This window comes from Monodelphis domestica, chromosome 1 (assembly GCF_027887165.1).
Source record: "Monodelphis domestica isolate mMonDom1 chromosome 1, mMonDom1.pri, whole genome shotgun sequence".
NCBI classification, from domain to species: domain Eukaryota; kingdom Metazoa; phylum Chordata; class Mammalia; order Didelphimorphia; family Didelphidae; genus Monodelphis; species Monodelphis domestica.
This window is the reverse complement of record NC_077227.1, coordinates 599,492,306-599,515,967: the sequence shown is the minus strand read 5'-3', so window position 1 is coordinate 599,515,967 and position 23,662 is coordinate 599,492,306. Positions and strand designations below refer to the sequence as shown.

Genomic DNA, 23,662 nt, shown 5'->3' with positions numbered 1-23,662 from the left:
TAAAGTAGTCCTGGAGTGCTTTTCAACTGTCTTTTCTTCTTTCCTTTAGTCTCTAGTATTCAGGCCACTGCCAAATGTTGCTGCTTTCTATTTTATAAAATTGTTTCTACCTGATCTACTGTTCCTCTCACCACAACCAAATCCATAGTCCAGGACCTGAGCCTCTCCCCACTGGGTTATTATAACCCTATATCCCTATTACCAATATAAAGTGGCAGTCTGGGGGAGGGCAATAGGGAAATTCCCAAACAACCAGATAAATTTCAGGATGTGGGCCATTGTCTGGAAGCAACTGAAGGGCACAGGAAATTACTAATGAGTAGCTGACTGACTCAAGGCTGCCCTGCCCCTCCTCCTGGCAAAACTAGTTAAATTTTATATCATTCTCTGGGACTCCTTTTGCCTTGTCTTTTCCACTAGAGTAGACCAATGTAGGTGCTTCTTCTCTTTGCTTTTTTTCAAAATAGTAATAGTGACTAAGAGGCTTGAGAAAGCCACTAATCTTATATAAGTCAAGTAATATTGAATGATTAGAGGAGTTTAAATTTGCTAGCTCATATCTTCTAAGCTAGCTTTCTAGCTAGGGAAGAAAGAATTCCTATAAAGCCCTTAACAGCTTTGGGAGTTGCTTACTGGATAATCCCAAATTTAAGAGTTCTTTAGTTTAAAGTCCAGGCAGAAGATCATCTAGAAAGAGAAGATAAAGTAATTTCTAGATGCAGTGTGCTCCCTGAAGAAAGAAGATGGTCCATGTGGTTCCTGCAGACTATCCTACTGGAAAAACAATGACATTGAGTCCCTTGCACAGTGCATATCTGATAAAACTAGTATTTTTCTCTCTAAAGTCACCAGGGTTCTCTTAATTCTCAAAACCAATGACCTCTTATAGATTCTCATCTTTTTTGACCTCTCTGCAGCATGTGATCAACTTCTCTTCTCTGTGTGTGTTTTTTTTAAACCCTTACCTTCCATCTTAGAATCAATTTTGTGAATTGGTCTTAAGGCAGAAGAGTGGTAAGGGCTAGGCAATGGGGGTCAAATGACTTGCCCAGGGTCACACAGCTAGGAAGTGTCTGAGGTTAGATTCAAGCCCAAGACTTCCTGTCTTTGGGTCTGGCTCTCAATCCACTGAGCCACCAAACATCGCCCTTCTCTGTGTTTTTTTGATAGGTCTCTCTCTTAGTTCTCCTCCTACCTGTCTGATTACTCTTTTTCAGTTTCCTTTGCTGAATTGCCATCCACATAACACCTTCTAATTGTGGGCATGCCCCAAGGCTCTTTCCTGGGTTCTCTTCTTTTTTCCCTCTGTATTCTCTCAGTTGGCAATCTTCTCAGTTTCTACTGAGTTTCTTTACTGTCTCTTTAAGGATACTCCCACATCTTTATATCAGCCTTAGTCTTTTTCTTTCAATTTCTCCCTTCCTCTCTTTCTGTCTCTGTCTCTGTCTCAGCAAAAAGTGTTAAGTAACTTGCTCAGGGTCACATATTTGATAAGTGGCTGAAACTGAATTTGAACTTGGGTCTATCTGACTCCAGTCTAGCCACTCTATCTACTCTGCCAACTGACTTGCCCCTGCTCTATTGTCTTTACTGAACTCCTTAGACATCTCAAATTCAGTGGATCCAAAAGGGAATTCATCCTTTATGCCAAAACGGCCTTTCTTTACTATTCTTGTTCTCTTAAGAGCATAGCATACCTCTAATCATGTAGACTCCACCCTTCTCCACTCCTTTCTTACACCTCTCATCTAATCAGTTGCCAAGCTTTGCCAGTTGTGTTTGCATCCCACATTTCTTACATATTTACCACACACACACATAGCCACCAGCCTAGTTCAAACCTTTCTCACCTATTCCTTGTACTCTTGTAGTCTTCCCTCTCTCGTCTACTGCATCCTCTGAGACACAGTTGATTCAGTGACATTGCGGTTATAGTTATATTGATAAACCACAAAGCTGTGCTTTTTGTCATTCATTTGTTCAGTATTTTGCTTCGGTCTGTGACTCCCTGTCCAGGAAAAGCTCTTCTGCTTGGCATTTTTAGCATGTAACAACTTGGCTCTAACCTAGCTTTCTAGGCTTATTATATATCACTCCCTTATGCAAACTCTTTGATCCAGACAAATTGGCCTTCTTGCTGTTCCTCACTTGCATCATCCCATTTCCTATTTCCAGGTCTTTGTCTAGAAGCAGGGTATGTACTAGTGACATATGGGGTAGAAAGTGAACATTAGTAAGCCACCATGCTAGTTACTCTCTCTTGGTTGCCTTCACCCTAGGCTGCATAGCATTAATTCCCAGGACCTGATTTAGAGAAATGACTTTCTCTGTAGTTAATGCCCTTGCCACAGCCTAGCAGGGAGGATGAAAGGGAAGCAGGGGGAAGCTGCAGAGCTGTCTGTCCATGCTTCAGTCTGTCACTGTCTCTCTTTCACCAGCCTTTGAACAAATGAAGTACAAACAAGCCAGTAATGCAATGGTTACAACAGTTCTGTTTCAATAGCAACTTTTAGAGAATAGGTGAACAGAAGTGTAAAACTCTAAAGAAACAGCCTGCCTTAATGGTGCAGGGTATAATCCCTGTTACTAGAGGAGGCTGATGCAGATGAATATCTTGATCTTGAGAGTTCTGAGTTTAAAAAATTTTTTTTTAATTTTAATAAATTTCCACATAAGTTTCCCAAAGTTATGTGATCCTTATTGTCTCCCTCCTGTCTTTCTTCCTTTCTCCCAGAGCTGACAAGTAATTCAATCTGGGTTTACATATATTATCACACAAAACATTTCCCTATTATTTATTTTTTGTAAGCAAGTAATCATACAAAACCAAAACCCCAAAACATATACCCAAATAAACAAGTGATAAATCATATGTTTTCACTTACATTTCTACTCCAACAGTTCTTTCTCTGAAGGTGAATAGCATTCTTTTTCATAAGTCCTCAAGTTATGAGTTTTGTACTGGGCTAAGTTGTGTTCAGTTAAATTCAGCAATAACATGATGAGCCCCTGGTCAGAGAGACCATGACTGTCTAAGGAGAGGTGAACCTGTTCATGCTGGAAACTGAAGGAAAAGAGCTCCAATGCCTATCAGAGGTATGATTAGTCCATAAATAGTAAACTCCCCAACCCACTCCTATTCACCCATTGCAGCCAAGGATAGGTAGGATTCAATCTTTTAAAAAATATTTAAAAAATTTTATTTATTTAATTAAATTAGAATATTTTTCCATGGTTCCATGATTCATGTTCTTTCCTTCCCCTCCTCCCTCCCCCCCTTCTGTAGCCAATGAGCAATTCCACTGGGTTTTACATGTATCATTGTTCAAGATCTTTTTCTATCTTGTTATTTGCAGTAGAGTGATCATTTAGAGTCTACATACACAATCATGTCCCCACTGAACCATATGATCAAGCTGGTGTTTTTCTTCTGTGTTTCTGCTTCCAAAGTTCTTTCTCTGGATGTGGATAGCATTCTTTCTCATGAGTCCCTCAGAATTGTCCTGGATCATTGCATTGCTGCTAGTAGAGAAGTCCATTACATTTGATTGTACCACAGTGTATCAGTCTCTGTGTACAATGTTTTCCTGGTTCTGCTCCTTTCGCTCTGCATCACTTCCTGGAAGTTGTTCCAGTCTCCATGGAATTCCTCCACTTTATTATTCCTTTGAGCACGATAGTATTCCATCACCAACATATACCACAATTTGTTCAGCCATTCCCCAATTGAAGAGCATCCCCTCATTTTCCAATTTTTTTGCCACCACAAAGAGTGTGGCTATAAATATTTTTGTACAAACCCAGCACTGCTATGACTGGATCAAAGGGCAGGCAGTCATTTAAAGCCCTTTGGGCATAGTTCCAAATTGCCTTCCAGAATGGTTGGATCAACATGATATAATCTTAAGGAAAAACTTTTTTTTTAAAGAAACATAGAAATTTTGAAATGAATAGAGAGGGAGAACAGAAATGGAATTGCTCTCTTGTATTTGCCCCTTGGGGTAAGTTTGGCAAAATCAGGATCTGCCCAGACACTCTTCTTGGCCAGTGGGGTCTGCTACTGGTCTCACAGCTGTAATTGTGTAGATTTCTGGCAGTTTCTAGCAGTTTTTGGCAAGACCGTGGCCAGAATCTCTGTGATTACACTCATAGTTGGCCCCAGATCCCTGTGGTGTCTACTTTTGCCCAAGGTAGCAGCAGGGGGTTATATTAGAAGCAACAGTAGAGGTTGAGGGTGGCCTGGCTTCTTGACCTCCTTATTGTCTGTCTCTCTGACCTTTGGATAAAACTGCTTTTCTTGAGGATTCAATTCTACCCCCTCAAGATTAAGAGTCCTTTTAGGCTGGGGTTCTTAACCTGGGGTCTGTGAACTTGTACCTGTATATGTGTTTTAGTTAAAAGATATTTTATTTTCTAATTACATGTAATAACCATTTCCCACATTTTTCTGATATTATAAGATCCAAATTGTCTCTATCCCCCCTCTCAGAGATAGTAATCAATTTAATCTGGATTATACATGTATTATCATGCAAAACATACTTCCATATTGATCATTGTTGTAAGAGAATATTCCTGGAAAACCCAATTTGCAAAATAAACCATAAATGAATGTCAAAGATAGTGTGCTTTGATATGCATTCTGACTCCAACAGTTCTTTCTCTAGAGGTGGATGCATTCTTTGCCATAAGTTTTTTAGAATTGTCCCAGATCATTGTATTGCTGAGAGTAGCAAGTTTTTCACAGCTGATCACAGTTTTGTGTGTTTAAAAAAAAATATATATATATATTGATAATTACATTTTTTAAAACCCTTATCTTTCCTCCTAGAATCGATACTATGTATTAGTTCTAAGGCAGAAGAGTGGTAAGGGCTAGGCAATGGGGGTTAAGTGACTTACCTATGGTCACACAATTAAGAAGTATCTGACTGAATCTAAGACCTCCCACCTCTAGGCCTAGCTCTCAATCCATTGAGCCACTTACCTGCCCTCTGGTAATTATATTTCAATATATATTTTCATTTGTTTTGTTAAATATTTCCTAAATACATGAAAAAAATTTAACAACCTTTTTTTAAAATTTGAGTTCCAAATTCTCGCTCCATACCCTTCCCACTCCTTCAGAAGGCAAGCAATTTGATATCAATTATACAATTGAAGTCATGCAAAACATGGTTCTTTATTAACCCTGTTGCAAAAGAAAACATAGAAAAAATAAAGTTAAAAAAAGTATACTTCAGTTTGTCTTCAGAATTCATCAGTTCTTCCTCTAGATGGGCATAGTATTTTTCATTCTAAGTCTTTCAGAATTGTCTTGAATCTGTGTTTTGATCAGAGTACTAAACCTTTCACAGTTGATCATCCTTACAGTATTGTTGCTTTTATGTGCTCCTGGTTCTGCTCACTTCACTTTTCAAATGTCTCAAAAGTTCAAATGTCTCCTTAAGTATTTCTGAAACCATCCTGCTCATTTCTTACTTGGTGTTGATCCATCCTTTCAATAGTGTTTGGTTTTTCTTGAGAGTATTTTGTTATTTCTTTCTCATTTTACAGAGGAGAAAACTGAGGTAAATGGTATTAAGTGACTTGTCCAGGGTCACACAGCTAGTAAGAGTTGGAGACTAGATTTGAAATGTCAGGTGAGTCTTTTTGACTCTAGGCCAAGCACTCTATTCACTATGTCACCTAGCTGCCCTCATTTCTTATAGCACAATAATATATTCTATCACAATCATATACTGCAACTTGTTTAGTTATTTCCCCAAATGATGGATAGTCCCTTACTTTCCAATTCTGTTATTGTAAAAAGAGCTACTATAAATATTTTCATACAAATAGATCTTTCCCTGTTTTCTTTGTTCTCTTTGGAATGGAGACTTAATAGAAGCAGTTTTATAATTTTTCGAATATAGTTCCAAATTGATTTCCAGAATGTTTGGATGAGTTCACAACTTCACCAACAGGACAATAGTGTCCCCATTTTTCAATATTTCCTCCAGCATTTGTTATTTTCCTTTTCTCTCATATTAACCAATCAAATAGGTATGAGGTGAGATTTGAGAGTAGTTTTAATTTGCATTTCTCTAATTGGCATTGAGAACATTTTTTTGTGGGACTATTGATAACTTTGATTTCTGAAAACTACCTTTTCATATTCTTTGACCATTTACCAACTGGGTCATGAGTCAAAGAAGTATTCAGTAGTAAAGGTTGCTGTTTCTGTTGCTATTTTCATCTCCAATCTTCCTAAGGACTACCTGCCATGTCTGAGATAGTCTGTGCCTACTCTGGCAAAGTCTTCCAGAATTCCAACCTTTTTCTATTTTGGCACAATGAGGGTCCTTCAAGTCTTCATAAAATTTTTCTTTGACTTCATCAGGATTTGTCATAATAGGAGCACATGAACTAGTGATTGTGGCTTGTGTAAGAGTTAAAATTTTAGGGAAACTGAAGACAAGTAGAAATTAGCTTCTCTCTGCAAGGAGTATTATATTTTTAGAGGTTTATTAAAGGTTAAGAATTAAAGAAAATTACAGAATAAGAAAGCATGTGTCTAGGCCAAGAGAGGCCTAGACACAACCTCACCTACATCATGAAAGACCCGTCTGATTGCAAGTGGAAACAGGAAAGAAAAAGCACCAAAAGCCTTTCCAATCAGGTTAAATACCCCATCTCGATCTCGGCCCAGGTGAGAATTCAGTGATATTACAAAGCATTCTGGGGAAGTGGAGCAAGGACTTCTGGGGATTGAAGTCCTGGATTCAAGTCTCCATTTTTACACTTGGCACTTTCTTGCCAGTAGCAATTGAATTGTTATGAGTCTGTCATTCACTTTTTTTAAGAAGCATACAAGGAGGCAGCTAGTCAGCTCAGTGGATTAAGAGCCAGGCCTAGAGAAGAGAGGTCCTAGGTTGAAATTTGATCTTAGATACTTCCTAGCTGTGTGACCCTGGGCAAGTCACGTAACCCCCATTGTCTAGCCCTTACTACTCTTCTGCCTTAGAACCAATACACAGTACTGATTCTAAGACAGAAGGTGAGAGCTTTTTTAAAAAAAGAGGCATACAAATTTATTTTTTAAATTAATTAATTTTATTTTAGTATCAAATTTTCACATAATCCCAAAGTTATATAATCCATTTTGTCTCCCTCCCTTCTTCCTTCCTCACTCTTAGAGCTGACAAGAAATCAATCTGGGGCATACAAGCTTATTGACTAGATTAGATCTGATTGCAAAACCTATGACAGCTTCATGACACTCCCCATTAAGGCAACCACTATAGAAAAACATGTATCCTGCTCTAACCTGAGGAAGGTGGCTTTTATTTGCCAGCCTTGTTTTACTCAGGGCTGGTTTTTGGATGCCATGCTGCTAAATTCTCTCATAACAAGAGCTGTTTGTCTTCCTGGTTTATCGGATTTTGTGTTATCCATAAGTCCATAGTGATCGGGATTGTTTTTGCAAAAGTTTTTGTACATTTTTTGTGTTTTGACCATAGGAAAGGTTCCCTCCTTACCAAGGTAAGCAGGTCAGGGTTAGGTTAGATGAGGTAGACAATTTTTAGGGCTCCTTTCCTAGCCCCTTTCTCGTGCTGGTAGATGAGCAGTGCAGTGCTTAAAAAAGGCTGTTCAGACACCCAGGGGGGCTGCAGCATCCCATGCTGCTTCAGTTCAGTGAGAAGATGACTCTATGCCCTGGGCTGTCTATATGCAAGATTGTGACCCCAGCTCCCAGTATCTCCACACCGCTGCTTCATGACTTGCCAGCCACACTGGAATTCAAGGAGGAGTAAAACAATAAAATAATGAGGTAATAAAATAGTAAGATATAAAATGGTAAAATGTTATGGGTGATGTTTTTTGATTTGCATATAAATTGAAGTGAGGCAGAGTTGTTCAAAGTTGTTGACCTCGCTCCTTCTTCCAGTCATCAATGTCCAGTGGCAAGGCAAAAGTCAAGATAACTAGTGATGGCTTGGGATGCAGTGGATGACTTTAGCATCTTCAACATCTAACCCAGCTCCAAGTGATCTATAGCACCTGCTTCCACCACTTTTATGGCCCATTGGAACTAATTGTTGTCATCTGTCCATTCTGCTGGAGAAGTCTTCACGTGCTTGATGTAGAAACTGTTTCTATACACTCTCTTACTAAGAATTTGAGGACTGTCTGCTATCCTTAAACTAGTTTAGTCTATCTGTGCTTTCTTTTAAAACTGTCACAGCTTTATTTTGGTGACTCAATACAACATAGATATATGATTTTTTAATAATTCATATAAAGTTACTGACAATACAATTTTTTTCATTTTAATGAAAATTATTTAACTTAGAAATCTATTGTGAAACCTTGTCTAGTTTTTTTCAGTTAACAGATATTCCAGTGAAAAAATAGATCCCATTATAGATAGCATAAAGTGCTTGGAACGAAGGACCAACAATATCGAAAAAGCACAAAAACCAGAGCTTTATCATGAGGTAGGAGGTGGGAAGAATATACCTAACCCTTAGTAAAATAATATCATACTATAAAAAAGGGATGCAACAATTTTTAAAAGTGACTTCTGAAAGCCACAGGTGATAGCTGGATGGCAGGTGGACACCAAAGAAGAAAAGTAGTCCTGGAAAAAGGGGTAGGTAAGCCCCCACATCAGAGACACTAGACTCCCCTGAACAGACTATGGTGGATTTTTATGGTAAGATTCTTTTTTGTTGTTTGTTCATTTTCCACTTTATTTCTTGATTTTGAGCTTTATGTTAAAATTGAGTTCTATTCCTGGCATGGAAAGGTGAGAGGCATTGTGTCAAGCTTCATGTTTTTTTGAACTGCTGTTTGGTGTATGTTGAAAATTGTTACTACATGTAATTGGGAAAATAAAATATCTTTGAATGAAAAAAAGAAAACTGCATTTTTTTCATCTTCATATTTATTTCTGGACTACTCAATTGTAAGTTTCCTGAGGGCCTGGTCTTTATTTTTACATTTCCTTCAGCATCTAGCCCACAGCAGGTGTTCTCTAAGGGTTTTGTGGAATTGAATTACTTTTCTCCTCCCTCAGCCTCTCTCACTGTTCTCTGTCCATTCAAACTTCTGTTCTCTTAAACATTTTCCCTACCTTCCCCCTTTGTGCCTTTCCCTGTTCTAGGTCATTCTTGGAATTTAAATTGCCCATTACCCAAATAACTTTTAAAAATCCCACTCCTTTTGAGAAATTTTCCATGACTCAGGAGAAGTGAGGAGGAAGTTTTCTCTTTCCCTTGCTTTGAGAAGCAGTCATGATGCACAAACCCATCACCATACCAGATATACTTCATAGAGCCTCCATCACAATATTACGAGTTCAGAATTCATAAAAGACAAGTTTTTGAGACTTCTGTAACTGGTTTGGTCAAAGTCCTACCTTGATCAGAAAGTGTGTGTGTGTGTGTGTAATTTGCTATTAAAAGAAACATGTTGTGCATTCTAGTATTTGGTATATCATAGTTACTATTCTATTACTTTAGTCATCTTCCCTGGCATAAAAACCAGAACACTCACTTTTCCCCATACCATGTTTGTTTATCTAATTCTTGGGCTTGGACTTAAATTCTGCATCTTCACAGTCTTCTGTGGGTCTCTATGCTTGTTCCATATGAGCAAACAGTTCCCCACAAACCAAACACTGAAAAAACATACACATCTGTTGCAGCCCATCCATCCATCAACTCCTTGCCTGACCTTGGGAAAATTTCTTGAACTTTTCTCGTCTACATCTATGAAATGAAAGGAACGTATCAGATAACCTTTAAGGTCTTGTCCAATTCTAAATCTATGATCTCAGGATCCCTGCCACTGCCATGGGAAGTGTTGCAAACAAAATCCAACTAACCAACGTTGGTGTATTTAGAGAACCTAAGGAGTCTGAAGTAGGAGTTATGCAGAGACCATCTCCCACATTGCCTAAAATTTTCACTTTATTTTGATTTACTTCCTGAAATTTTATACTTCCCAAAATTTTTTGGTTTAACAAGAATCTTTTTTTTTTTTTTAATAATGCAAGTAACTTTTTATCCTTTCCAGAGGTCTCAATTATTCACACATTGGTATGGATTACTTTAAGCAAGACTATTTTCCTTCTAATTTCTAGGAAAATAAAAGGTTTTATTTAGGGGAAGAGAATTGGGTAATTTTAGAATTGGAAGGGTGTAGAACAGACCTACTTCTAATTAGTGTTGGAATAGGGACTCAAATCAATTTAGGGTCTACAATTCTCTTTATTCTTATCTGGGCTCAAGACTAGACAGAATCAAGTGCTTTAACTTCACTACAAGAGCTTTTACTCCTATATCACACTGTCTCTTTTCTAAGCATCCCTGGAAACCTGGTCACTATTTAGAAAATTATCTCAGTAAGGGGAATACTCTAGTATTCCAACATAAAATTTAGAAAGGAGTTTTTAGAACACAATCTATTTCTAAATGGGAACTGTTTGTACTTGTTGGTAGATAGATGACTGTTATCAGTGCTGTCTTAAAGCTCCTGGAGGGCATTTGTTCAATCCAGTTTTAGCACCAGGCACATATAAGTTGGTATTTTTAAACAATCCTTGTCTTCTCTCTTAATATCAATTTTAAGACCGAAGAGTGACAAGGTCTAGGCAACTGGAGTTAAGTGACTTGCCCAGTGTGACACAATTAGGAAGTGTCTGAGGCCAGATTTGAGCCTGACTCCAGACCAGGAAGCATCCTCTATACTACCTACCTGTCCCTACATATCAGTTTTTTAATAGTAAGTATTCAGTGATGAAGGTAACCAATGAGTACCTTCCTGTCTTACTTTGTATTACTTTGATTTTAAATACTTTGTGTAATTGTTATTTACATTATAATTTTATGTATTTTATATATAATTTATTATTAATAATTTATTTTTATTATGTAATATATTTATTAATTTAAATTATTACTTTATATTTCAAATAAATGCTATATATATTTACACGTACTTGGTTCCCCTGTTAGAATGTAATCTCAAAATGAGTAGGGATTTATTATTTGTACCTGTATCCCCAGCACAGTGTCTGATGCTTAATAAATACTTGTTGATTGTTTGGTAGAAATGCGAAAATAAGACGAGGAAGAGCAGCAATACAAAATTAAAAATATGCAGAAGAAAACAAAAAGGAAACCATTTTGTTATTACTTTGCTAACATTTAATGGACAGTTTGAAAATGTTAACAAATGCTGAGTTTCATATATAACTCTTTTCCTCTTTGTATCAAAGTGTTTATGTTTAATTATGTTTATGATAAAATATTTTAAAAGAAAAAGCATTTTAAAAAGTATACCAAAGGGGAGCATCTGGGTGGCTCAGTGAATTGAGAGTCTGGCCTAGAGATGGGAAGTCCTAGGTTCAAATCTGGTCTCAGACACTTCCCAGCTGTGTGACCCTGGACAAGTCACTAAACCCCCATTGCCTAGCCCTTATCACTCTTCTGCCTTGGAGCCATTAGACGGAAGGTAAGGGTTTGCCCCCCCCCAAAAAAAAGTATACCAAAGAACTGAAAGGGACACAAAAAGAGCTATTTTTATTAATTATTTGTTAAATTTAACACATTAAAATAATGTATGTGATAGAAATTCATCTTTTCAGATTCTTTGTAAAATGAAATTTCATAATTGTTAATGATTATTAAGTTTGGAATACTAAGAAAAAAAATTAAAAATAAAATTAAGGGATGTTTTGAATGGTCATCAAAATGTTTCTCTACATTTATCTTGAGAAGTACACATGAAACACATAATGCAGCATTATGAACTAAACCTCAAACTTTTCCAAATTAAGTGATTATTTAAAAGTTCATAGCTATATTCATTCCAAATGGCTATGAATGACAGAACACTGGGAAAAGGCTTAGAGATTTTGCCTGAGTATGAGTCTAATGAGTTAGTTTCAACCTTGATATTTTGACACTTGATGCCCATGTGAATACTTTTTTTTTTTTAACAGTAGGGAAAGTTCACACTGTTCTGAAATCTCTTAACCATTCCAAACTTAAAAGTTCTATTATTTTCTAGGTTCTTTTTTAATATTAAATTTCCTTGTTTCCCTCAGTTTTGTGACAGATGTGGGAAAATCGAAGTGGCACCAAATGAATCTTAAATGAAAATTAGTTGAGGAGTCAAAGCCCACAGTTGGCTCTTAAAAAACCAATCTTAACCCATCGACCTTAATGTGAGAGGTATGATTCACATACAAATACTTGAAACATTTCTGATTCTTTTTTTCAAGATCTTTTGTGAGAAGAGGTTTTGATAGAGGGGGACAGAATGAAAATTGGCTCTTCAGCATACAGTAGTAGAAAAAGGACATCTTGAAGTTGGGGTATTCTCCTTTTCTCCTAGAGATCTCACTTCAATTTCTTTTACCTAGGTTATATATTTATTGTACTGGGGTCTCTTTTTTATTTACTTATTTTTTCCAGTCACTCTGCTGGTTTTTTAGTAAGATTTGTCTTAGAAACTATTTCCTATTGTCTCTCTTTTTTTATTACTTGTCTTTTATTCATTTCCTGCTGTTTTGAAGTAATTTGGAAAACCTGTGCTTAGGTGTGTCTCCCTCCCTGGGTCATCTTGATGACTATGCATGTGATATGTGAATTATAATGTTCTTTGCAATCACTGCTTAACTTGGAGAAGGTTCTTGTCTTGGAAGTATATCTGAAAATAATGATGATGTAAAAATTAAAACATAAATTTAAAAAAGTCTTAAAGAATAGTGATGAAGACAGACTTAAGGGCATAGAATTTTAGAATTAGAAAGGATTGTCTGGTCTAACCATTTCACATTGTAGATGAGGGAACTTTATCATTTAGCATTTTTTCTCTGGGGACACCTTGAATAAACGAGAACATTTGTTTTCTCTCAATTTTTAGTCTTTTGCCAAGTATCATCTGGTTTTATAATATCAAGGATGTTTTGATGACCGTTGCTAAGTAAACCAGAGGAAGTAGACGGTTTAGTGAAGTCTCATGGCCACACTGACCCCTACCGGCACACCGAGGTATTAGAGTGTTTGGAAGATAGAATATATTCCCTGGGCAGTTATTGAGTTTGACAACTTTCTCTTAAGATTCTGAGCTTTCTTTTCTGACAGTAAAACTGGACTGTGACCAGAAGAGTAGAAAGTAGGTTGGTAATTATTGTAGCACTTAGATATCTTTTAATTTGACCTTGATCTGGGCCAAATTCTTTCCTATTGTCACTTGGTGATCTAGATTATACTTGGGAGGAGCTTGGACAGGACTGGGCAGCTGGCCAGATGTGTAAAAGAAAGCAAAATCATGTATCCACGAGAAAGGGAGGGTGGAGCCGCAGGCTAGGCGGAGCATAGCTTCGGTCTGCTATCAGAGGAATAAGATTTCCATTGAAGCAGCCAGCTCCTGGGAGGTGCCTTGTTTTTTTTTTTTTAAACCAGGTACAATGCCTATCTTGTAAGCAAAGGGAGTTGGAGACAAGCAGACACACGTATACACCATGGTATAGCCTTTGGAAACTGCTAAAGAGACTCTCTATCTGGCAGACTCCACAGAGGCTGAAGAAGAGAAAGACTATTGACAGATAAGGCAAAGGCTATTGGGAGGCATGAAGGTTGAGGCTAGTTGGCCTCTTTAAGAAGTATGCTTGTGATTTCTTGGACTGTAAGTAACCTTGGCCCTCTTGGCAGTAGCCCTGGGTGGGATTGTTGCCTCAGGAACGTAGGGTGGGGGGGGGAGGGTGCATGCCTCAGAGAGAACTCTAAAAAGGACAGTAATTATGGCTGGGAATGGGTGGATCTGCTATTTTGAGCACAAGGTCCTTTTATCCCTATCCTAAATTTTAATGGGGCTCTTAGAGATAGAGATGAGAAATAACTAGAAGTTATTAGAAGTAATTCTAGTTTCCAGAGGAGGAAAGATATCAGAGGTCTTTGGAATACCACACACAAAAATTCTATCTTCCATATCCTTTCTTCAGACCTTCCATAGATGTTATTGATAGTCAGTATTCCCTGAATTCCTGGTGATTGATGGAGGTGAATGCTCTTTCCTTCTGCTCCTCTGGGCAGGAAAGTGGATTTCTGCTTCCTGATCAGGCAGAAGAATGTCTAGGCAGCAAGGTTCCTCCAGCAGTGTCTTGGATTCAGTGCCAGAACCAGCGTACGTGGGACAGGGTCCAACAAAAACAGGAGAGCACCCTATGTAGCAAGCCATAGAGGTGACTGTGAATACTGCCTGTAGAGGATACCAGGTGTATATTGGGGATATAAATGATATTTCAAGGGTAGGTTGGAGATGAGGAGGCAGGGCCATTGTGATGTCACAGGTTAGGCAGACAAGAGGTTATGAAGTCAAAGAGGAAATGCCATTGAACAATCAGAGGTTAGGTTGCCTGGAATTGGGAAAGGCAAGTTGCCTAGGAAGACTCAATGCCTTTTGCCAGGGGGAAGAAAGTCACTAGGATTAGTAGGGGCATATCTAGTTTCTGTGGTGGACTTCTATGGTTGAGTGAGAACTGTGAGAATACCCATCCAACTTATAAAGGAATGGAAAAATTACCTACCTCCCTATGTTGGGGGGGTCTAAATATTCTCTAAGCCATGTAGAAGAAAGCTATATATATATATCCATATATATATAAAAAAAAATATTCCTTTACCCCTATCCTTTTTTAATACAAAGAGAACTCATCACAGGAAGATAGCCTCCATCTGTCTAGTCCAAGCTATAGAATATTCCTCTTTCTTCCCTGAGCATGTAGCCATCTTCCATGATTTTGGGGTACAGGTTGCTGAGGAATATGCAAGTGGAGAGAAAGCAAGCCCAGAAGATCACTATTTATTCCCCCACTCTCCTACCTCTCCAGATGCAGTGGCCTCCATGGCTATGATAAGCTTCCTGTTTGTGGCGGTGATGTATGTTGTCCAGCACCTGATGTTTGTCAGTGACCGGATGGACCTGGCCACATTGGCCCGAAGCCGACAACTGGAAAAAGTAATGATTGAAGAGATGCGGCAGCTGGAGCTAGAGTTTGAAAAGAGAACCCAAGAAGAGAAGATGCAGGAGGAAGCTTGGAAACCATTAGGAATTGAGGAAGAAAAACATGAAACCATCGATAAGGAAAAAAGCATCAGGAAAAACAAGGTACGAAGAGAAGAATCAGAGAAGGTTCAGGTATTCCAGACTGAAAGCTCACCGGGGCCTGTAGGCTGGATGCTGGGAAACCTGTGGAATGCAGGGCTCTTTGGTCTCTTTCTCCTCTTTGAGCTTCTTCGGCAGAATATGCAACAGGAGCCATCTTTTGACTCCAGCAGTGATGAGGAAGAGGAGGAATTCACTGGGGAGACTGTTAATACTGCATGTACTTGGCTATCTGACTTTCCTAAGCAGGAAGACTTGGATTCCTTTTTGGAGCAGAATCTCGAAAACAATATCCGTGACTTGCCTAGTACTTGTGAATTCGTGGAGAGCTTTGTGGATGACCTGATAGAGACCTGTCAGATTGTGGGCCGGAAAGAGCTATACCCCCAGCTGGAGGATTGCTTAGGTATAGGCCCTGCCTTTGAGAAATGGGGTATTGGCCAAGATGTTCACAGGTTTGATGTGCTGGTGCCTTTATCGCCCCCACAAAACAACTCATTCCACGTAGATATGAGAACTCCAGAATCTGGTCTGCTCCGTTGTGGACGAGTGAGGGTGGAGTCAGAGTGCGTATGCAAGCGAGAAAAGCTTTTGGGGGATGTGATATGTCTTGTACACCACTGGGATCACAGCTCCCGTCCTGGAAAGCCTGCCAATACCCTGAAGAACAACTTTTGTACTGGTTCAAACCTGGATGTATTCAAGAGCCTATATTGGTTCCGAAGCATGATAGGGAAGGCCTGGGCCTTAGTGGCACATAAATATGACTTTAAGCTTAGCCTTCCCTCTTCAGCCACCTCATGTAAACTGAGGCTGGACTATCGCTCAGGTCGATTTCTCTTAATCAACTTGATTCTGGGAGTGCAACGGGATGACACTCTGATTTATTTTGTGAGTCAGTCACCTGAACAAGAGAAACTGACTAGCGTGGACTGGCCTGAGTCCTTCGCAGCCTGTGAGCACCTGTTTCTGAAGCTGGTTGGGCGGTTTGCCCCGGAGAACACTTGTCATCTCAAGTGTCTCCAGGTCATTTCATATCTCCAGAGCCTAAAGGCTCCACCCCATGGGCTACATCAACCCATTCTCACCCCTTACCACTTCAAGACAGCCCTCATGCATCTCTTGCTCCGGCTGCCTCTTACTGAATGGAAGCCTGAACTATTTCCCCAGCGGCTCCAGGACATCCTCTGGTACCTTGGCCGTGGGCTACAGGAGAGATGTCTTTATCACTTCCTGATTGGAAACACCTTTCTACCCCTCACCATCCCAGTCCCCAAGAACTTTCGGAGTGTCAAGCCCTTCAACCTCTTTCGGCACCTCGAACTGGACTCTGTGGCACACTCCAAGGCAGTGACAGAGTTCCATGACCTTGTGACCCAGGTGAAATCTTTGTCCGGCTTACCAATACCTGGTAGGGTCATGTAAAGGCCATTAAAAAAAAATGGGATTACTGAATTTTCTGGGCTCCTCTAGAGTGTCTGTTTTTCAGATGTCTTAGCAGTTAGTATCTGTGCCCCTTGATCTGTCATAAGCATGTGTATAGTTCATGATCCTAGGCACAGGGAGCAGCAGGAGGAGGCACTTAGAGAGTCTCCCAGGAGTTTATGAAAATATGATGCCAGGCTACCCAATACTAACTAACTTGGGCTGTAGCTTCTAAGGTTTTTCTACTGACATGTTTTATAAAACATGACCAAAAGGAGACCAGGAATGTATAGGCACCACGAGCACATGTTTTGATTTGAGACCTAGAAGTAAACTATAAACATTAACAATGAAAAAATGGGGATAATCTGAGTGGGACACTCATTTTAGCCTGTTTCTGATTATGCACCTTGCCTAGTTTTCCCTTTGAAGTGATTTCCTTATGTGAACAGATCTATTTAGCAAACATCACAGATTGTCACATTCTATAAAGTGTTTTTTTTTTTAAACCATAAAGTACTATGTAAACAGGAATCATTTGTTATTGGAATGATTTCTCTATATCACCTCATCTCAAGTAAATGCTGTCAGGCTTTTGTTTTCAAATTCACATAGGATCCAACTCTTCCTGAGTTTTCCCTACCTTCAAAATTTCTAACATGCAACCAAGAAGCAAGACATTCTCTTCTTTGTTGTGTTTTTTAGTTGTGACTCTAATTTTCATACATAGCTATTATTATATTCCTGACATGGCCAGTCCTAATCATGTTTTAGCATTGATATTTTTTAAGCCCTTATTTTTCATCTTAGAATCAATACTGCTTATTGGATCCAAAGCAGAAGAGTGGTAAGGGGTAGGTTAATTCGAGTTGCCCAGCATCACACAACTAGGAAGTGTCTGAAGCCAGATTTGAACCCAGAAACTCCAATCTCTGCGCCTGCCTCTCTCCTCTCTGCCACCTAGCTACTCCCTTTAGCACTGATTCTTTAACATTGCTATTAAAAGAATCAGAAGAAAGCCTCTAACCCATGGGGGAGATAATTTATGAAGAATTTATGAAGACATGGAGAAAATTTGCATTAGATAACAACATATGAATAGGTGGTGATCTTCTTGCTTGAAGTACTTCCACTGTTGTCGAAGGGGAAGGGTAAGATTCAGAAATGACTAATCTACCCTCAAGCTAATGTAGTTTACTTATTCTAATTAATATCATAGCAAGTATCTGAAAACTTTTCCAGAGCTTGGAAGCAATGGAGAATAAAGAATGAATGATCTTCTAAAAACAGGGTCTTTAAGAAAGATTATCAATTGCTATGTAGTGTTATTTGTTGGAGAACATCTCTCAATTTTAAGACAACCAACAATTGTTATAGTTTTGAGGAAGAACTTTTTTCCTGGAAAGACATTTTAACCACTAACCTCTAATACATTCTGCTTTCCCTCAGTTTGGTAATTCTTTCAGTTTCTGAATAATTATCTGAACATTGTGGTTTTCAAAGGTGAGTTGTAAGAATCCAGGCTTACTAAAAATGTTGGACTTGTGAAAACACTTTGACTCTAACAAATGTTGATTCTAACAATGCTTTGGATTTGGTTTTGCCTTTTTAAACCTCAGGTATTCATTTATTTTGATTTGTGGGGGGGAAATAGGGTGGGGTAGGGTGGGGGATCATATCTTAGTTGGATTTCTTCCCCATTGTTATCATAAAATGCTATCTGTGGAAATGTGGCTGATGTCTGATGTTAACACTACTTCCACAGGGTATCAGATTCTGGCTAGCTTCTTTGGGACTACAGACACAATAACACAAAATGGTTCAAAGTGTGTCAAAATCCAGGATTGACTCACATTGGCCTTCCCATAGAACAAAGGTAGATCTTTTCTTGTATGATACTTTTGGGGATATGCCATGAATTTCTTTGAAGTTGTGATAGTCTTGTGATAGTGGAAGAAATTAGTCTTTTTTTAAACTATACACACATTTCTGGAGAGTTAAAAATAACTCATTTTATTTTTGAACCAATAAAGTAAACTATTTTCTGTTTAAATATGCATCCTTTTTGAACTAAACATGTCAGACCAAGGTTACACATGCCTAACTCTGAATATCACCAAGTACCTCCCAGCATACTTCAGCAAATGTTGGCATTTCACAATATACTCCATACTAGTCTGCCTTGTGGATTTCCTGGTGGGTATGGCCAGTTGCCAGGAAAAAGCAAATATAAAAGTTAAACACAACATACTGTTATTGTGCCATGAACAATTTCTATGGTGCTACAAAGACATAATCTTTGCAAAATTAAAAGGCCTAAGTGACCATAAACTGTGTTTATAATTTCCATTAAGCACTGGTCCAAAGAGAAAGAATGAAACTGGTACAGTATTGTAGGTGGTTGTTTCCAGTGTAATAGGAGTCATGAAAGAAATTATAAAGTTGTGAGTGGGTGAAGGAAACAAAAGATATAGTCAGCAAAGCTTGGGTGGAGCAGAGGGTGCGGAAAGGGGTACAGGTAAAAAAAAAGATGAATAGAAGGACACAATTGCCAATAGCCTTAATGATAAAGAGCCTAAAGCTTTCTATCCAAAACAAACAAACAAACAAAAAACACAAACCCTAAAACTTTTAAAGTTCAGAGGATTTATCTGCAGGACACTGAGTCACTTTTATAGGCCACTATTTATAATTCCATCTGGGAAAGTCATAAGAGAGAGCAAGGTGTTAATGGAAAGAATCTGGTAAGATTTAGCTTCTTGTCAACCTTCTCTGTCACTAACTAGACTTTGTGACTTAGACAAGTCATTTAGTCCCCCTTTGCTTCATATTTACCCATCATGGGGATGATGTCCATTTTAACTTTGAAAAATTACAAGTACTAGTGTGGTTCACACACCCTATATTATTATAAGGGAGGGAAGTTATTATCTGGCAATCATGGGAGACATGAATTGTTGGTTCTTAGCCTATCACTTAACAGAGCAAGAATTCCTCATCATGCACACACACAAAGATATTTGCTTGTAAGGCAGGATGACTGCAGAGACATTTCCCAAGTCTTATACAAATTCAGTGTTTTATGTCATGAAACACATTATGAAGTTAGACAAGGTTTAGAAGTTTAAAATGATACTTCATATTATCTGAGAGCAATAATATCAGTATTCTCTAGCCAAATTAAGGATATTTTAAGACTAAATTATTATTTTATTATATTATTTATTTATTAAAACCCTTAACTTCCATCTTAGAATCAATACTGATGATTGATTCTAAGGTAGAAGAGTAGAAAGAGACAGGCAATGGGCATCAAGTGACTTGCTCAGGGTCAAACATCTAGGAAGTGTCTAACATCAGATTTGAACCTAGGACCTTTTGTCTCTTGGCCTGACTCTCAGTCTACTGAGACATCTAGGTGCCCCTGAATTATTATTTTAGAAATAGAATCTCTATTTGAGGCTATGGTAGAGTTCACTGGAGATTTTCATGCTATATATATATATATATATTTTTTTTTTTTTTTTGTCAGCCTAAAAAGCAAAATTTGGGTAGCTGGCTCCACTGCTACTTCCTTTTTATTCAGAGGAATTGTGCTTCAGACATTAATGATAATTCACTGTAACTTCTTTGTATGTACATATTCTAGCCCCAATCAGCCAGATATAGGATTCAGAAGAGACAAAAAACAGAGAAATAACATGTAATGAGAACATTGTGCAATTAGGTATTTAAAAAAAACAACCTTACTTTCTGTCTTAGTAACAATTCAAAGACAGAGAGGCAAAGATGAGGAATTGGTGTTAAGTGACTTGTTCAGGGTTACATAGCTAGGAAGTGTCTGAGGTCATAGTTGAATTCCATCCTTCCCAATCCAGGACTGGTGCTCTATCTACTACCTACCTAGCTGCCCTTACAGTTGGATATTGAACTATTATTTAGCCAAAGCTGTCACCATCACCAGATAGTTAGGACAGGATAAAAGTATGGCCTCAAAACAACTTTGGATTGTTTCACTTAACTCCATCATGGACATTAACCAAAACTCTTCAAAAGGTTTCTTCTCTGAGGCAAACCCAATTCCCATCATCACACATCCATTGCATTTGGCTCATTAGAGGACAATGTAGTCGTATTAACAGGTAGGAAATCATTTAAATATATGCTCTACAGCCAGAAAAAAGAATCCTCTCTTCCTCTAAGACAGTCTACTATCAGAATAGAATAGCCAAATATAACCTCTAAACATGAATTACATTTTGGAATAATTTTTTCAAAAGGTGATTAAAGAAAAGTCAAAATAAGCTCAGAAAGATTAAGCTAAATGAATAGATGAGCAAGAAGGGACCTTAGAAGTAATCTACTCCAAACCTCTTGCTTTATAGATGAAGAAACTAAAAAAGTCTGAAAGACTGAATCACTCAAGGAAAGGAACAATGGAATTCCAATCCCAGGCCTCCCGATTCCAAAGCCAGTGGGTTCTAAGCGTTCCTCTACTGGTTAAGGATGTTCAGGACCCCAATTTGACCTTTTGATATAAAAACCATGGCAGACAACTTAGGATTAGTTTAATTTAACCAACATTTATTTTAGATTTACTCTCAAGTCAATAAGCATTTAAGTACCATGTACCAGGCATTGTGCACAGTGAAGAGAATGCAAAGAAGGGCAGTCCCTGCTCTCAATATAGCTCATATTCTAATGGGGGAGAGAATATGCAAATAGTATAAATGGAAAAGTCATTTAAGAAGGGAAGGCAGTAGTAGTGGGAGAGACCTAGAAATCTCTCTTGAATAAAGATTTGATTTTAGTCCTAAAGGATGAGGGGCACTAAGGGAGATACAAAGTTTAGATAAAGAGATCTTAGTCCTCATGGGAGTTTACAGACTTAACAATGAGAAATGCAAAAGTGCTTACATAAGGTGAGAGGAGAAGGTTGTCAGGGATTTTCATAGAAATCATACAACAGGTCTCTTAACCTGGGATCTGCGTATAGATTTCAAGGAACCTAGTAAAATTAGATGGCAGAAAAATTAAATCTTTATTTTCCTTAACCTCTAACTGAAATCCAGCATTTTCTCCAGTTATTTAAAAGCATTAATATTTAGCACAGAGTCTGTAAATATAAGTGCTTAATAAATGCTTATTGACTGAATTACATTTTTCTGAGTCCATAGCTTCACCAAATTTCCCAAGGAATCAAAGACACAAAACAGGTATCTGACTCCCTCCTCTGACCTATAGCAATCACACATTTCCTCCTTCCCTGATGAATCTTTTTTTTACTAATTTCTGATTCTTAAATTCTAGTGCCTTCCCTTTATTTCCAATTTATTATATATAGGAGATAAATTGGAAATAATAAGATATATAATAAATTGGAAGTTGATTATGTACACACATCTTTTTGTACATACTTGGCATGTTCTTTCCTTATACATATACATACACATGGCTTTTATTTATATAATGTCTCTCCAATACATGTATAAACACACACATATATATAAGTAATATCTGTATAAACTTGTTTACATGTTGTATTCTATATATGTATATATGTATACAAACATATATCCCCATCTATTTACATAAATGTATTTTGTTTATTAGTATGTTGTCTCCCCAATATATACCATCCATATGTATATATGCACACACATTTTGTTTGCTTGTTACCTCCACTATACATGTATACATATGTATATGTGCATATATATGCACATATCTGGTTTGTGCATAACTTTTTATTTCTATCCTATATAAATATACATTCATAAATGTATGTATATATCAATACTTTTGTTTTTCAATTTTGTTTTTCAATAATTGTTTGCAAGTTTCCTCCCCATACATGTAATTCCAAGTAAATGCATATATCTTGTTTGTACAGAACTGTTTTTGTTTCTCCCCTATATACATATAATACATCTATGTAAATGCCTATAGCAAAACCTATCTACATTTTTTCAGTACATAATTGTTTGCACTGAATAGAACTTGGTCAGACATCAAAGACACTAAGGTGACTGCATCCTGGGCCATTTCCAATTGTCCTGACTTGTCCCTGGACTTCCATGATTGGAAGAGGGACTGAGACCAACGACTTCATGTAACTCGGGTCTCCAAAAAGTAAAATTACTTGTATGTTGTTTCTGTTACATATATACGTATATAGTTTGGGTATAATGCATTCTCTCTCATATGTAGACACATATCTTGTTACTACGTGTGCAGGTGGTCTTCCCCATTAGACTGTGAAGTTGTTGAGAGAAGGAACTGGTTTTTTGTTTTGACTTTGTATCCTCAGAGATTAGGACAATGCTTGTTCCGGAAATCAAATCTGGTCATAGATACTTACTATGACCTGGGTAAGTCACTTAACTGTTTGTTTACATTTCCTCATCTGGAAAATGACCCTGAGAAGTTAATGGCAACTTATTCCAACTTTGCCAAGAAAACCCTAAAGAGCACCACGACAAGTCGGACACGACTGATCAACAAAATGTTTGTTGACTGTTAGTGGGTCTTGGGGTTGCCGGTGTTACGCTGGTTGGCACCAGCTTCCGTTCCGGCAAAACTCCAAGACGGGCGCGCCAGGGCCCATACACAGGACTCCCCGCCCCTTTCCCCCCCAGCTGCCGAGATCCTCTGCCGGCCTTCGTAGATCCCTGAAACGACTCAGGCCTCAGGGATGGTCAACTAGCCCAAGGCTTCCTTAGGGAAGATAAAAGGGCCTAGAGGAGAATCGCTCCGATCCATTAGAGAAATCTGGGAGAAGGCATCCCCACTAGGATCAAAGAGCTCCACCCTCTCGGTGATTTCGCTTGAAAGCAGTATCGCTCCGCCCCATCTCTCATAATAGCCAATCCCGTATAGTAAGGCTTCTTGGGTCACGCTCCCCGGACGTACGTCATCCTCACGGCCGTTACCCAGAGCCAGTAGTGCTTTGGCGCGCGCGATTTCAAGTCGATCTTGGGAAGGAACGGCACAGTACTTCATGAGACCCATTGGTCTGGGTAAGTGAGAGTATCAAGGAGCCCGGCGAGGCTGGCGTGCTCGGTGCAGAACCGAG

At 38.4% G+C, this 23,662-nt stretch overlaps 2 protein-coding genes across 4 annotated transcripts in view; both read left to right on the top strand.

Moving 5' to 3' along the window:
* The first annotated feature begins 14,901 nt into the window (after positions 1-14,901).
* Positions 14,902-16,617, top strand: ITPRIPL1 (ITPRIP like 1). The gene has a single exon (XM_007476535.3). The coding sequence runs from the start codon at positions 14,902-14,904 to the stop codon at positions 16,585-16,587; it is 1,686 nt and encodes a 561-aa protein (XP_007476597.1). The 3' UTR covers positions 16,588-16,617.
* A 3,589-nt stretch (positions 16,618-20,206) lies between these two features.
* NCAPH (non-SMC condensin I complex subunit H) overlaps positions 20,207-23,662 on the top strand; it is a 65,336-nt gene continuing 61,880 nt past the window's right edge. The window contains exon 1 of one of the 3 annotated variants that reach the window (XM_056813739.1): positions 20,207-20,729. The gene's annotated coding sequence lies outside the window, so the exon portion shown is untranslated. Of the gene's footprint in view, positions 20,730-23,008; positions 23,607-23,662 lie in introns of those variants that run through there. The other 2 variants (XM_056813740.1, XM_007476533.3) reach the window with 2 other exon arrangements.

Coding starts and splice junctions, on each gene's coding strand:
- ITPRIPL1 (XM_007476535.3), top strand. CDS start 14,902: ATGGCTATGATAAGCTTCCTGTTTGTGGCGGTGATGTATGTTGTCCAG.